Here is a 15,404-nt window from a genome sequence, read left to right on the forward strand (position 1 = left end):
AAAATAATTAATGCCCGTTAACGCGATAATTTTGACAGCCCTAGTAAAAATTAGTTTCAATTGCTCTTTAGGTCTCCTTAGGCAAAGGGTTCACTTACTTATTTTCCCCTTTCTGTCATTGTTTGCATGCTATCCTCATTAAAATACGAAAACATATACAGTGATACCTCAGCTCACGAACGCTTAAGCTAACGAACTTTTCGCCTCAAGAACATTAAATTCGCGAGCATATAGTCTCTGCTGACGAACTAGTTTTCGGCGGACGAACCAATTCACGCGGTCGAAAAGCGCCACGAGAAGCTGACGCACGATCACGGCGTCCCAGTTCGTCCCCTCACTTTCGTTGAGTGCGGACGTGGTTTGTGTTTGATAGACATTTTGGACCATATTGAGTGTACTTTTGCTATTATGGGACAGAAAAAGACCCCACCACAGGCTAGTGTTAAGCCTAAGAAGACATTAAAGAAAATAAAGTATATTTTTGTGTAGTTTTAAGGCTTATTTAGTAGAAAATTATGTTTTATGGGGACCTGGGAACGGATTATTCTCATTTTAATGGTTTCTTATGGGAAATAAATGTTCAGAAGACAAACTTTTCGCCTTACACACACTTTCTGGGAACCAATTATGTTCGTGAGCTAAGGTATCACTGTAAATGTTTGGGTGGTTTTAATGAAAGCAGACACTGTATTTTCATCTGTGTGATTTTGACAAAGATCAAATCACATTTGATGAGGATTTAATGCAGAAATTTGAGAAATTCCAAAAGGTTCAGATATTTTTTCATACCACTCTATACTACATGACCATATTAGATGTAGTTTTAAGGCTTATTTAGTAGAAAATTATGTTTTATGGGGACCTGGGAACGGATTATTCTCATTTTAATGGTTTCTTATGGGAAAAAAATGTTCAGAAGACGAACTTTTCGCCTTACACACACTTTCTGGGAACCAATTATGTTCGTGAGCTGAGGTATCACTGTAAATGTTTGGGTGGTTTTAATGAAAGCAGACACTGTATTTTCATCTGTGTGATTTTGACAAAGATCAAATCACATTTGATGAGGATTTAATGCAGAAATTTGAGAAATTCCAAAAGGTTCAGATATTTTTTCATACCACTCTATACTACATGACCATATTAGATGTTGTTTTAAGGCTTATTTAGTAGAAAATTATGTATTATGGGGACCTGGGAACGGATTATTCTCATTTTAATGGTTTCTTATGGGAAAAAAATGTTCGGAAGACAAACTTTTCGCCTTAAACACACTTTCTGGGAACCAATTATATTCGTGAGCTGAGGTATCACTGTAAATGTTTGGGTGGTTTTAATGAAAGCAGACATTGTATTTTCATCTGTGTGATTTTGACAAAGATCAAATCACATTTGATGAGGATTTAATGCAGAAATTTGAGAAATTCCAAAAGGTTCAGATACTTTTTCATACCACTCTATACTACATGACCATATTAGGCCAAAAAAATACACAAAAATCTTCTAATTCCGACTAGAACAATCTGAAAAATCATCCGTCCAAAAACCATGAGTGCCCTATAGTGGAGAAAACATTTCATACCATGGAATTACCTGGGAAAAAAAACTGGGATAGAGAATGAAAACTGCACTTTTGACGGAAATAGTTTGTTTTTTGCAGTGCTTTTAAGACATTATTGATCGAACAGGCCGGCATGAACATAGGACTTTTGACTGCAACCTTGAGTGTGGTCATGTGACTGACTGTATTGTTACATCTGACTGGTAAAATGGAGTCATATGGTTAATGTTACGATGTCTCACTGTGGGCATCTGTGCCAAAAAGGAAGTAAAATCCAATATGTACAATAAGAGGAAACCCACCTTCTGGTGGAAGTATATATACTGTACATTTAAACAGACTCACTGACCGTTGAGCGAGCGCATGCTGTCAGCAGGCGACGGCTGCTTGAGGTTCTGTTCTGCCTGCTCTCTCCTCTTGGATTCATACTCCAGAGCTTCTTGCAGTTTCCTCTTGGCCTTCTTCTCCTTCTTCAGACGCTTCTGGATGATTGCTAATTGGGGGGAAACGCGGGAATAAAGCAAAGAAATTAAACACGTCCTTCGATGCACTGACGCATGGATCGTCTAAATGTGCTGAAATGAAATGAAAGGCATGTTAAATTAAAGTGTGTGTCCACACATAGACTGATTTGGTTACCTCTGTTCTTCTGTTCCATGGCCAGCTGTTTTTCCAGTGTTTCCCGAAGTTCCCGCTCCCGGAACAACTCCATCTTCAACTCCGTCTTCTCCAGCTGAACCTGCTTCTCCTGTGCTCGTGCGTTGTCAATGGCCACCTTCAGCAGGCCCTGCAAAAACGCACATTGTAGGAGGTAAACTCATGTAATGCGGTGAAGAGACGAATGCAGAATTATTCAAGAAAAGACTAAAAAACACTGCAGCATATGTCAAATAACTAGGAATTATACTTGTTACCAAAATAGTGTTCAGCATCAGAACCCAGTGCCAGAAATAATACTTGGGCCCAGAATAGCGCCTTAAATACCAGGGTTTCCCCTACAGACAAAAGATTGTGGCGCACAGCCACACCAAAATAAAAGCCGCCATGCCTTGCAAATGAAATGTTTTTTTTTTTTTAAAGATACATTCTAATTAATAATTTCTATGATTTATCAATAAGTCTAAATGAATACAGTGGAGCAAATAAGTATTTAGTCAACCACTAATTGTGCAAGTTCTCCGACTTGAAAATATTAGAGAGGCCTGTAATTGTCAACATAGGTAAACCTCAACCATGAGAGACAGAATGTGGGAAAAAAAGAAAAGAAAATCACATTGTTTGATTTTTAAAGAAAGTATTTGCAAATCATGGTGGAAAATAAGTATTTGGTCAATACCAAAAGTTCATCACAATACTTTGTTATGTACCCTTTGTTGGCAATAACGGAGGCCAAACATTTTCTGTAACTCTTCAAAAGCTCTTCACACACTGTTGCTGGTATTTTGGCCCATTCCTCCATGCAGATCTCCTCTAGAGCAGTGATGTTTTGGGGCTGTCGTTGGGTAACACAGACTTTCAACTCACTCCACAGATTTTGTATGGGGTTGAGATTTGGAGACTGGCTAGGCCACTCCAGGACCTTGAACCACACCTTGTGTGTTTGGGATTATTGTCATGCTGAAAGACCCAGCCACGTCTCATCTTCAATGCCCTTGATTTTCACTCAAAATCTCTCCATACATGGCCCCATTCATTCTTTCCTTTACACAGATCAGTCGTCCTGGTCCCTTTGCAGAAAAACAGCTCCAAAGCATGATGTTTCCACCCCCATGCTTCACAGTGGGTATGGTGTTCTTTGGATGCAATTGAGTGTTCTTTTTCCTCCAAACACGAGAAACTGTGTTTCTACCAAAAAGTTCAATTTTTGGTTTCATCTGAGCACTGCACATTCTCCCAGTCCTCTTCTGGATCATCCAAATGCTTTTTAGCGAACCGTAGACGGACCTGGACGTGTACTGGCTTCAGCAGGGGGACACGTCTGGCAGTGCAGGATTTGAGTCCCTGGCGGCGCATTGTGTTACTGGTAGTAGCCTTTGTTACTGTGGTCCCATTTCTCTGTAGGTCATTCACTAGGTCCCCCCGTGTGGTTCTTGGATTTTTTGTTATCATTTTGACGCCACGGGGAGAGATCTTGCATGGAGCCCCAGATCGAGGGAGATTATCAGTGGTCTTGTATGTCTTCCATTTTCTAATAATTGCTCCCACAGTTGATTTCTTTACACCAAGCGTTTTACCTATTGCAGATTCAGTCTTCCCAGCCTGGTGCAGGTCTACAATTTTGTCTCTGGTGTCCTTTGACAGCTCTTTGGTCTTGGCCATAATGGAGTTTGGAGTGTGACTGACTGAGGTTGTGTACAGGTGTCTTTTATACTGATAATGAGTTAAAACAGGTGCCATTATTACAGGTAACGAGTGGAGCCTCGTTAGACCTCGTTAGAAGAAGTTAGTCCTCTTTGACAGCCAGAAATCTAGCTTGTTTGTAGGTGACCAAATACTTATCTCCCACTCTAATTTGGAAAAAAATTCTTTAAAAAACAAACAATGAGATTTTCGGTTTTGTTTTTCCACATTTTGTCTCTAATCGTTGAGGTTTACCCATGTTAACAATTACGGGCCTCTCTAATCTTTTCAAGTAGGAGAACAATTTGCCAATTGTGTGTTACAATTTGCTCATTTGGCCATCACTGCTCCCTTGGGGGAGACACTCAACCTCTGCTGCCACCTGCTGTCAACACTGTTGTTGCCCAACATGCCTCCTAGCATGCATTGCAGCGCTACAGATGTAAATAACAATCAAAATTTATGTTTTGTGCTAATTATATCTGCACTTACTGTTCCAGTTGTTTCATTAATTGCTAGTTATGCTATGTGGTAACACTTTATTTGACTGTGGTGCCATAAGACTGTCATTAGACTATCACAATTATGACATGACACTGTCATGAGCATTATGAATGCTTATAACAGATATCATTTAGTGTAATGCGACAAATTATCTCACTTTTGAATGGATGTAAAAGATCCGAGCTGGACATAAATGGGGTTAGTGACATAAAGAGGGCAGACGTCTGCCATCTTTTGGTGCAAAGTAGTAACTACATGAGAAACCAGATCTGCAGCCCTGGCTTCTTAAAGTAATTTTGCGACTTTGGCACTTTAAGAGTTCAATTCCCTGCGCACAGCTCTCCAAAACTCAGATTGGCTCCGGAGATAAATGTTGATAGATCTAAAGAAATGATTTATAAGGACTACCTGTATGTTGGTGAGGAGAGTCTCTATTGACGACAGGCCATCTGGGAAGAGGAATGGCGAGGGGAAGCCGGGAGGAAGAGTCGGTCCGGCCAGCGACAACCGCTCATAGCTGTCTCTCGCTGTTGGCGTGCACATTAGGTTATCATCTGCAAACAAAGTCAAAACTGTTTAAGTGTTAAGTATTTATATTCATCCATCCCGAATGCATTTTCTGTTCCACCTCATAAATTGAAAAAGCAAATACAGCAGAACCTGTAATAATCCCAGAGGTAGGTAGTCGGATTGTTTTTCATTATACAGGGTGCATTGTCCTAAAACAAGTCTCTTCTCTCATCACCCGGACTCTAATAAATACACTACAGTGACCCCTGTGAGATTCCTTTGTATTGCTTTTCTTCAGCGTTCCAGAGTGAGGTCTAAACACCATCAAGATGGACATAAATCCCAGCTTCCCCCATTTAAGAGATGTCATGTGTACAACAAAATCCCAAACAGGCCCGCCGTCTCGGCCCCCGCGAGGCTCGCGCTTTCCTTTGTGCTCGCGTGTACACGGTTGTCCGTCAAACCGGCGATGACATCATCTTACGCGTAGAACCTCGCCATCTGCCGTCCAGCCTCAGAGGAGAACCGGGAGGACGAGGGGCAAAGTCGGCGCACGCGGAGAAGGTTCATTTTGAAAGGATCGCCGCAGAAAGTCACACTGATTAAGTCTTGAAATTATGGCTGCAACCAGCAGAGGTGCTGCTGATTCAGTCGCAATGATTTCAAGTATTCAGTGTCGTCTTATGGTTGATTTATGCTTCTGCGTTGCGGTGACGGCCGACCTACAACATTAACACATACCCGATTTACGACCCTACGCCTGACGTGCGCCTCCAAAATATCCTGACTACTCGTAACGTCGACGCGTCGTGACCTTAACTTCAAAGGACTGCGATTGGTCTGCTCACAATGTTGTTTCCGGTTCAGCACAACAACAACACTGTTTTCAAACTAGAGCTGAAACGAATAGTCAAGCAACTCGAGTTTAAAAACTGATCCGAGTAGTTTTATTCACCTCGAGTAATCGTTTATTTTGACAGCTCTAAGCATCACGTTTTGCTCGGACTACTTTTAATGCGGGACGCGCTGATGTCACGTACGTAGAGGAAGTAGAAGAAGAAGAGAAAAAAAAATTACTGCAGACGACAGCCGCTACAAATGACGCAGACGTTGCTAAATACTAGCCCGCACGTTGCTAGTTGGTAGCAGGTAGTGTCTGATGAGTCTCATAGAGATCACATGTATGTTGAACTAGATGCGAAATGACAGACTCGGCCGCGTCTGGGCAGCGTTAGTAAACAGCTCCGTAGTCATTGCTGGATAAAACACCAAGTAGCACTGGTCCCTAATGTGCTCCAATACAGCCTGTATCATACATTTATTTTGAACACTGCAAAAACTCAAAATCCTATCAGGACTTACAGTTTAGACTAACTTAAAACTTGACTAGAACTTAAAAATGGCTTTTCACAAATAGAAATTCAATGGAAACACGTTGGAAAAAAATCCTAACTTTTAAGTGATGTGTGTTATCAAGCGTAACGGCATTTTTAGGTATATATATATATATATATATATATATATATATATATATATGTGTATATATATATTTTTTTTAATAAGATCTAAAGGTTTTTTGAGTGAAAGCAGTGAATTAGTCTTTTTTTAAAATTTTAGTTACATCTGAGATGCAATGTTTGGCTGTTTTCAACAATATACATCGAAAATAAAGACATTGATTGACTGAAAATGGTTCAGGATTAGATGAAATGTCTTGTTTTCTCATGTATATTTATAATTGCTCTTCACCCAAAAATATATTTGTTTTATCCGATTACTCGATTAATCGATAGAATTTTCAGTCGATTACTCGATTACTAAAATATTCGATAGCTGCAGCCCTATTTCAAACATTCGCAAATGTCTTCTTTTAATTTTTTTAGTTATTTATTTTAAACCTGTCCTGTTCAGCTGTTTGACACGGAGAATGGAAGTCTAAGTATCCGGTTGGTCTGTACAGCTTAAATGTTTGACATTGAGAGTATGACATACTCCCATTGTGATCATTCAACATACCTCGTTTATTATGACAAAGCAGCGAACAGGAAGGGGGTATGGGGGAACAGAAGAAAAGAAAAAACACAAGAAAAGAAAGAAAAAAAACAGAACAACCAGAAATACATTGAACGCCTACACTAACTATGAATATGTTGGTGCTATTGTCAGGTAGATGTATTTCTGATTGACACAATGTGGGGGCCTGTTGACCAGGGAAAGGAGGGGAGGAGGGTGGGGGAATCTATAAGCTAAGTGATTGGGTGGAGTGTACACAAATCAGCTCTGTGATCGAGAAACCAGTAATCGTGTGAATCCCTTGTGAGTGTAACCCATCGGCAACCGACCCTACGCCGCCCAATTGCCAATCCCTGCACCGGAGCCCACCACCCGAGTGCGCCCAATCATATCCAGCTGTGCGCGAGCCTCACCAAACACGCGACAGCCACGCAGACGAGCGGAGACGTCGCGCGGGCACCACCTCTGGGCTACGGCCCCCACCCAGCCAGCCCAGGGAGGGAGGATGGTCGGGGGGTGGGTGGGGGGGGGGTATTAGCTCGGCCCATCCCTCCTCCCGAAGCCCAGCTTAGGCGCCATCGTCACCCCCCCAGGATCCAGGGTGGTCCCCCGGGCCACCCGCACCCCCATCAACCGGCCTTCAGAGATAGTAAGAGGGGGCGCACCACCAACCCCATTTAGTTTTATTGATTTGGGTGGATACACTGCCCTCTAGTGGCAAGTGAACATGCCATAACTCGTCTAACATGGTTGAATCCAGCTGCTCCCGGTTAAGACCAATGTAAGGTGTGTTTTTATTTTGTTAGCAGCCTTTTGCTATGCATGTCAGCCAGTTGTTCTTTTGTTGGACTTAGACCCTCAGATTTAAGATGTGCTATTTTAATTTATTTTTAAATGCATTTATTGTGCCTGTGAAATGAAAGTGCAATTCTGCATAGTTTGAAGAAACACTCAGTAATTTTATTTTGTATTTGCATTTAATACTCTTTTGAAAGTGTCATGTTAGCAAGCCAAAATAAATATTATTGCAAGCATAAACACTAATCCGATTATTCGAACTAACTAATTAATAGATTAATCGATTACCTAAATAATCAATAGCTGCAGCCCTAGTACACACAGGTAGGAGGGGGCAGGGACACAAAGTTTGGGAAAGTCAGTAATATCTGAAGATGGCGACGCTACCGCACAAGAAAGTCCGCAACATTTGGCAGTATTTTGGCATTATTAAACTGTGAGTTTTCTTGCTTACAGACTAGTCGACTAGTCGCAAATAAATTAGTCGAAATTCCCATCCCTAGTAAATACACAAATTCCGTCGCTGTTGCCATAGCTGTCTATGAAAGAAACAAAACTAACTATACAGGTATATACGTATAGTTCAAACTTACATTTATCCTTTTTCACTTTCGAAATGTGCCCGTCCATTTTCCCCGATAAACGCACGTTTGATTGGCTGATGACTTGACCCCCCACCACACAGATGCACACACACACACTCACACAACCCCGCCGACAGAAATACAACATGTCGCCACCTCCACCCCCTTTGAAGAGGGGGGATATTAGAAGTTTTTTTTGGCCAGCACAAGCCATTGTAAGTCATGGATAAAGACGTCAATTAGAGCTGGGAATCTATGGGCACCTAACGATCCGATTACAATTACGATTGAGAGGCTCCGATTCGATTATAAAACGATTATTGATGCACCCCCCTCCTTTTTTTTTTTTTAATGTTTTGTACATTAGTTCCAAAATTGTTCAAAAATCCTCTCAGGGTATACCAAACTACTATTTTAGTATCAAGTTAACATATAACAGTAAACAAATATACAAAAATAACAGTAAATAAAATACTCCAGTCCCCATTCTGTATTAGCAGCTTTAAACTACATTCAATTAATTTAATGTTGTGAATCAACCGTTACAGTTGTTAAAATTGCTCCCGTTATTCCATAATTTCACTTCTGTCTACTTTTGACATGTCAAAGTTTTAAAACTGTTTCATCATTTAAAGATAGATTCAAGACAAGATTTTGCCGATTTAGGAGTATTTTAACTAAAAAGTTATTTAGGTTCGCTACAACAGAGCCTTCTCGAAAAGTCTACTGCTTTAAGATGGCGGCTGTTTACTAATGCCGGCAAGTCTGTCATTTCGCATCCATGTTCAATAATACATGTTCTAACACCGCCGTCGTCTGTCATTTTGCATCTAGTTCTACATGTATATGATATCTACTGTAGCCGTATGTTTGTAGCAACTAGCAGCTGGGTGTTGTTTGTAGCCAAGTCAGGTATGATTGTTTGTTTTTTTATCTAGCGGCATGAGTTGAACATGATATTTACTCTCGGTCCGTTCCTCATTGCGTCCCAAAGACCGCGCTGACTGTGTTTTACTTCCGCTTTACCTGCTATAATTCAATAATCGGAATTTGGATGTTTGTGAATCTTTCTCGAATCTTCCACGGCAGAATCGTGAATAATCGAAGAATCGGAAATTTTGCACGCCTCTATAACGTCAATGTTGTGGAGGTAGGGGAAACATAACTAATTTTGTACTGAAAGTTCGACCTGAATCAGAGTTAGCATAGCATTCATCTGTGTGAACTTGCTTACTTGCAAAACTACTGCGGTCAGGCCAGCCTCTACAAGGAACAACAAAGTAGAGATAGTCATCCCTCATTTGGATCATTGTATACATAATGTGCAATAATCATTTAATAATCTGTTTGGTCTTAATGATGTCCCGTCCCCAGCAAAAAGTGGACATGTAGGTTACGCTGTTATATCGTCCCATGTTGACACCTAACCTACGCCCTTGATCTAGGTAACTTTTTCAAACCTTCAAACTACAACTACTGGGAGGAACCAAGGATTGAAGATGTGGACAATGAAATGCGGGAGAGCACAAGTTAATTTGATTGCTGACACTGCATTTTGGGGTCATCAACATTTAGCCCCATCTTCCATTAAAGTCAAACTCCGCCTTTGGTACAAACCAAAATTTGGCCTTTTTTTTGGAGACACGCTCACTGAATCCCATTCTACATTGCAATATGGACTTTAGCTTCATTTGTGTTTGTGTGGCGGCAGAGGAATGGTCCACAAACATTACCCGCCTTCCCTCCCTTTCCTCCTTCCCCCATCAACATTCAAGCGATGCCAGCCAAGAGCCGGGAACAGCTGGTGCTACATTAATTAGTTTAAAGTATTTATTTCGCCCATCCTCAGAGCAGATTGAGCAAAAACATTGGAGATTATTTCGAGCATCTGCAAAATGCCCTGGAAACATGTCGGACGCCAAAAAAATGGAGTGTTCGAATTCACAGTGTAGGCTTGTAATTTGGATTTGGAGTCTACCTTTCCAGCAGAGAAGACGGCGAAGGTCCGTGGAGGAAATAAACAACCTTTCCGCTTTTATTCGAGGGGAAGAAGTTCACTCTGTGTGATTAATTAGAATGGATGTTTGCCTAATGGATTAAAATGTGTTCATAATGTGACTTCATAGGGATAATAAGGTTGCCATTTTGAAATAAAAATTTGCTTTGTTTCACTTTAGTGACGCGATGACCATATTTTTCTTTTCATAAAACATTGGGCAGTCTTCCAGATGATGGATTTCTCCTCAAAATGAATTGAAATTTTTGTACTAAACAGATACTAAATATCAGAAATATGTATAAACCCAGTGGTACGGTTGTCAGGAAACAGTGTATTCTTTAGATGTAGAGCTGTAATTCCTGTTAATGTGTTTATATTCAAGCATAGAAACAAATAAAAACAATTATAAATATAAACATTACACTGATTTGACAGTCAATTGCCAATATTGACTCTTAAAGGGAACCTTGGACTTAAAGACTTAAGGGTCTAACAAGCCAAAATTGTTCTCTTTTACTAAAATATGTTATTAGAAACTCGTATATTATTGCCACTGATTTAAAAATCTATAATATTTAGTACATGTTTTGACCTACGCTTTACGCGCGCAATGCACGCTGGGGGTGATGACAGGGTTAGGCTGGACTGGGAGAATAGCTGTGCTAACTAGCAAGCTAAGCTAGTATGATGACTAGCATGATTTTGTCACATTCTGGTGCTGGTCAGATTGTGTTGTTACAGAGATGTGGGATGAGTTCCCAATGTCATACCTGCATTCAATTCCAGCTAATCATCAGTGTCTTTAAACCGATCCTAGGCGGCTTGCTGAGATATTGACATTTTGTATATTCCATCATTGCAAGTTGCATCATTGCCTTGTTTTTTTTCGTTCATTTACAAATATCTTTTAAGCGTGCAATGCAAGCTGGGGGTGATGACACAGTTGGGCTGGACTGGGAGAATAGCTGTGCTAACTAGCAAGCTAGGATAGACGACTGGCATGATTTTGTCACATTCTGCTGCTGGTCAGATTGTGTTGTTACAGAGATGTGGGATGAGTTCCCAATGTCATACCTGCATTCAATTCCAGATAATCATCAGTGTCTTTAAACCGATCCTAGGCGGCTTGCCGAGATATTGACTTGTTGCCATTTGACAGTTTGTATATCCTTTCATTGCTAGTTGCATCATTGCCTTGTTTTTGTGTCTCCCTTTTTGCAATCGCGTCTTTTTTTGTGTGTGTTCAATAAACCCTTTTAGGCAATCCCTATGATATTGTTGTCTCATTGCTGTCTGCCACGTTTTCTAATTCTTTGGTCAAGCCAGCCGCGCTTTCTTTTCCATTGCGTTTCCCTTTCAGGTTTTACCGCACAGACAGACAATGCATGTGGGTTGCAATTGCTTTATAGGGAAAATAATGACTAACGTCACGCGGAAGTAAAGTCCTGTGGTCTACGCGCTTGTCCGTTGCTCGGGAAACACATGTTCGAATCCTGCTGGAGACCTTCATTTAATTGCTTTTTGCTGCTCGTTTTGTGAAATAAGTGCTGTCCTGCTCATCCCTTTTCCACTCGGGTTCAAATTTCAAGGGCAGAACCGACAACATGTTTATATACAGTGCCCTCCATAATTATTGGCACCCCTGGTTAAAATGTGTTTTTTAGCTTCTAATAATTTTTTTTTAATTCAAATAATATGGTAACTTAATGGAAAAGAAGAGAAAAATCCAACCTTCAATACAAGTGCATTCATTCAGTGGGGAAAAAATCCCACATAAAGAAAAAATTATTTGACATCAAATAATGTGTGTCACAATTATTAGCACCCCTGGTGTTAATACTTTGTACAACCCCCTTTTGCCAACATACAGCACCTAATCTTCTCCTATAATGTTTCACAAGTTTGGTTTTGTGTCTGGTGAACCATTTCTGTGTAGATTTGGCCATATGTTTAGGGTCATTGTCTCTCTGAAAGACCCAGTGACGACCAATCTTCAGCTTTCGGGCAGAGGGCAACAGATTTTCATTTAAAATGTCCTGGTATTTCAAAGCATTCATGATGCCATGCACCCTAACAAGGTCCAGGGCCTTTGGAAGCGAAACAGCCCCACAGCATCACTGACCCACCCCCATACTTCACAGTGGGTATGAGGTGCTTTTCAGCATGCGCATCTTTCATGGCACACCAGACCCACTTAGAGTGTTTGTGCCAAAAAGCTCAATCTTGGTCTCACACAAAAATACAGCCTGGGACCATGTGCTTTGGTCAGATGAGAAAGCTGAAGATGGGTCGGCTAGCGCGGTCCGGCAGTTCAGCTGGTGTGAGTCCAGCAATCTGGCTGAAAGGTCAGATTCCTCCAGGAGAAAATACATTTACTTTTTACTGGTAAATTTGAAAGTTTTTTTGTACTTTTACTTGAGTACATTTTTTCTTAGATATTTGTGCTTAGGCATTTTTTGCCCTTATATCTGTACTTTTACTTCAGTAAAAAAAAAAAAAAAAGAAAAGAAAAAGTGAGTAATTCATCCACCACTGCCAAACACGGACAAGTCGGGTGATGAGAGGCCATTTTGTTCATCCTTACCAATGATGTCCATCTTGTGTGATGTGCGATATAAACGGCTTTTAGATCCAGTATGCCTTCTCGCCTGGGTCTCTCTGTGCCGTATGATTGGTTGTCAACTTCGAATAAATTGCCAACTTGTGTTTCAAAGCCTTTTTCCAGCGTCAGTACAAGGGGTATGGTATGGTATGGTATGGTATGGTATGGTATGGTATGGTATGGTATGGTATGGTATGGTATGGTAACATGCGTAGTTTGGCCTTTTGGCTGGGTTGTTGGGATTCCGGTGGTTCGGATGGCGTGATTCCGGCAATCTGGCTGAAAGGTCAGATTCCTTAAGGAGAAAATACTTTTACTTTTTACTTGTAAAGTAAATTTCAAAGCAAGTGTTTTTGTACTTTTAATTGAGTACATTTTTTCTTAGATACTTGTACTTTAACTTAAGTATTGTTGCCCCTGTATCTGTAATTTTACTTCAGTAAAATAAAAAGTGAGTACTTCATCCACCACTGCCAAACACGGACAAGTCTGGTGATGAGAGGCCATTTTGTTCATCCTTACCAATGATTTCCACCTTGTCTGATGTGCGAAATAAACGCCTTTTAGACTACGATGAAAGCACCATTTCATCTCCATAAAACACCTAATGAAAGATCAAAACGCTGCGAGTTGGCCAGCGCTCAGGTTGATATAGATGTCGCCCACCCCCGATGAAATCACCATGTCAAGGAGGGACGTTAGCGGACCTCTGGGAGAGCCGGCTTTGTAATTGATTCGTACCGGTGGCACTTTGTCGTCCTTATTCCGAGCTGGCATTAATCATAAATCATTGCTTTAACAAACTCCGGCGTCAGGCTTCCGCCGGTACCCCTGGCTCGACACAATGTTGGATCACAGAGAATATTTGATGGCTTTGTTGCGACGGGGAAACAACCCGTCACGCGGTGGGAAAAGCAAACAGCGCGTTTTGTTCGACAGACCCACGATGAGCGTACGAGCGCCTCTTGTCAGATAACATTTCCACTAGGAGACGATATTAAAAAAAGAAAATCGGGCATATAACGTGATGAAACTCAAAAGAGTAAATAGATTTAAGTTGATTTTGGAAGCCAACAGAACACATCTTCAGCACACACTTCTTGGATGTAAACTCTGGCACGCTCTGGCGTGTTTATTCCTCACAATCGCTTCACGAGTGCAGTCTTTGACTTAATTACAGCGAGCTGAACGGGGGCCCGACGGAACAGAGCGCTCTGCTTCCAGGTGATATTTCCGCGAGGCTGACAACAGCAGCTGGGACCGCGACGTCCAGGCCCGTCGCCGTGAAATACCGCCTGCAAAAAACCGGGCAGGTCACCCGCTCCTCCTCCCCTATCCTGTCACCAATAACATTTCACGCACAACTGTTTCGCCGGATAATAGAAAGCCACAAATAAAAACGAGGATGCTGTAAATACAATGCATTGTGAATGAAACGCCGTAATTTAAACACCTCCACCGCAGCCTCCATAACTCCCTCCTTTCTCCATCTTCTTGCTTTGAATAGCTGCAGAGGGAGTCCTTGACAGCATGCAAGCAGTGATGAATTACCTATCCAGTTAATTTTCTCACTCCTCTACTGTTGTGCTGCTAAAACACCAGGCCGGGCATTGACTTGACTATAAATACTTAGAAAAAAATACATACAACCCATGTATAAATATGAATCAGTTGGACTTGTGTCCAATTTACATTTGGTGGAAAGTGGGACCTTGGACTTCAAATTAAAACGAATGGAAAAATATACAGTGCACTCCATAATTATTGGCACCCTTGAAAAAGATGTGTTTTTTAGCTTCTAATAATTTTTTCTTTTATTTAAATAATATGGGACCTTAATAGAAAAAAAGAGAAAAATCCAACCTTCAATACAAGTGCATTCATTCAGTGGGGAAAAAATCCCACATAAAGAAAAAAATACTTGACATCAAATAATGTGTGTCACAATTATTAGCACCCCTGGTGTTAATACTTTGTACAACCCCCTTTTGCCAACAAAACAAGGTCTGGGGACTGAGATGGCCATGGGAGGAGCTTGATTTTGTGTCTGGTGAACCATTTCTGTGTAGATTTGGCCATATGTTTAGGGTCATTGTCTTGCTGAAAGACCCAGTGACGACACATCTTCAGCTTCCGGGCTGAGGGCAACAGATTTTGATTTAAAATGTCCTGGTATTTCAAAGCATTCATGATGCCATGCACCCTAACAAGGTTCCCAGGGCCTTCGGAAGTCAAACAGCCCCACAGCATCACTGACCCACCCCAATACTTCACAGTGGGTATGAGGTGCTTTTCAGCATGCGCATCTTTCGTGGCACGCCAGACCCACTTAGAGCAGGGGTCCCCAACGACCAGGCCGCGGACCGCTACCGGTCCGTGGCGCATTTGGTACCGGGCCGCGCAGAAATAATAAATAATTTATTAACGACTGCATTCTGGCCGATTGACTTTTGCCTGTGCCGCTTAACACACCAATATCCCTGTCTACTCTAG

At 41.3% G+C, this 15,404-nt stretch overlaps 1 protein-coding gene across 3 annotated transcripts in view; it reads right to left on the minus strand.

Moving 5' to 3' along the window:
* dachd (dachshund d) overlaps window positions 1-15,404 on the minus strand; it is a 357,117-nt gene that overhangs the window by 22,924 nt on the left and 318,789 nt on the right. For all 3 annotated transcript variants that reach the window (XM_057853366.1, XM_057853365.1, XM_057853364.1), the window contains exons 7-9: window positions 4,814-4,959; window positions 2,201-2,348; window positions 1,911-2,054 (exon numbers count right to left, since the gene is read on the minus strand). In XM_057853366.1, coding sequence (XP_057709349.1) covers window positions 1,911-2,054; window positions 2,201-2,348; window positions 4,814-4,959 — 438 coding nt within the window. The remainder of the gene's footprint in view (window positions 1-1,910; window positions 2,055-2,200; window positions 2,349-4,813; window positions 4,960-15,404) is intronic.

This window comes from Corythoichthys intestinalis, chromosome 12 (genome assembly GCF_030265065.1).
Source record: "Corythoichthys intestinalis isolate RoL2023-P3 chromosome 12, ASM3026506v1, whole genome shotgun sequence".
Taxonomy (NCBI): Eukaryota; Metazoa; Chordata; class Actinopteri; order Syngnathiformes; family Syngnathidae; genus Corythoichthys; species Corythoichthys intestinalis.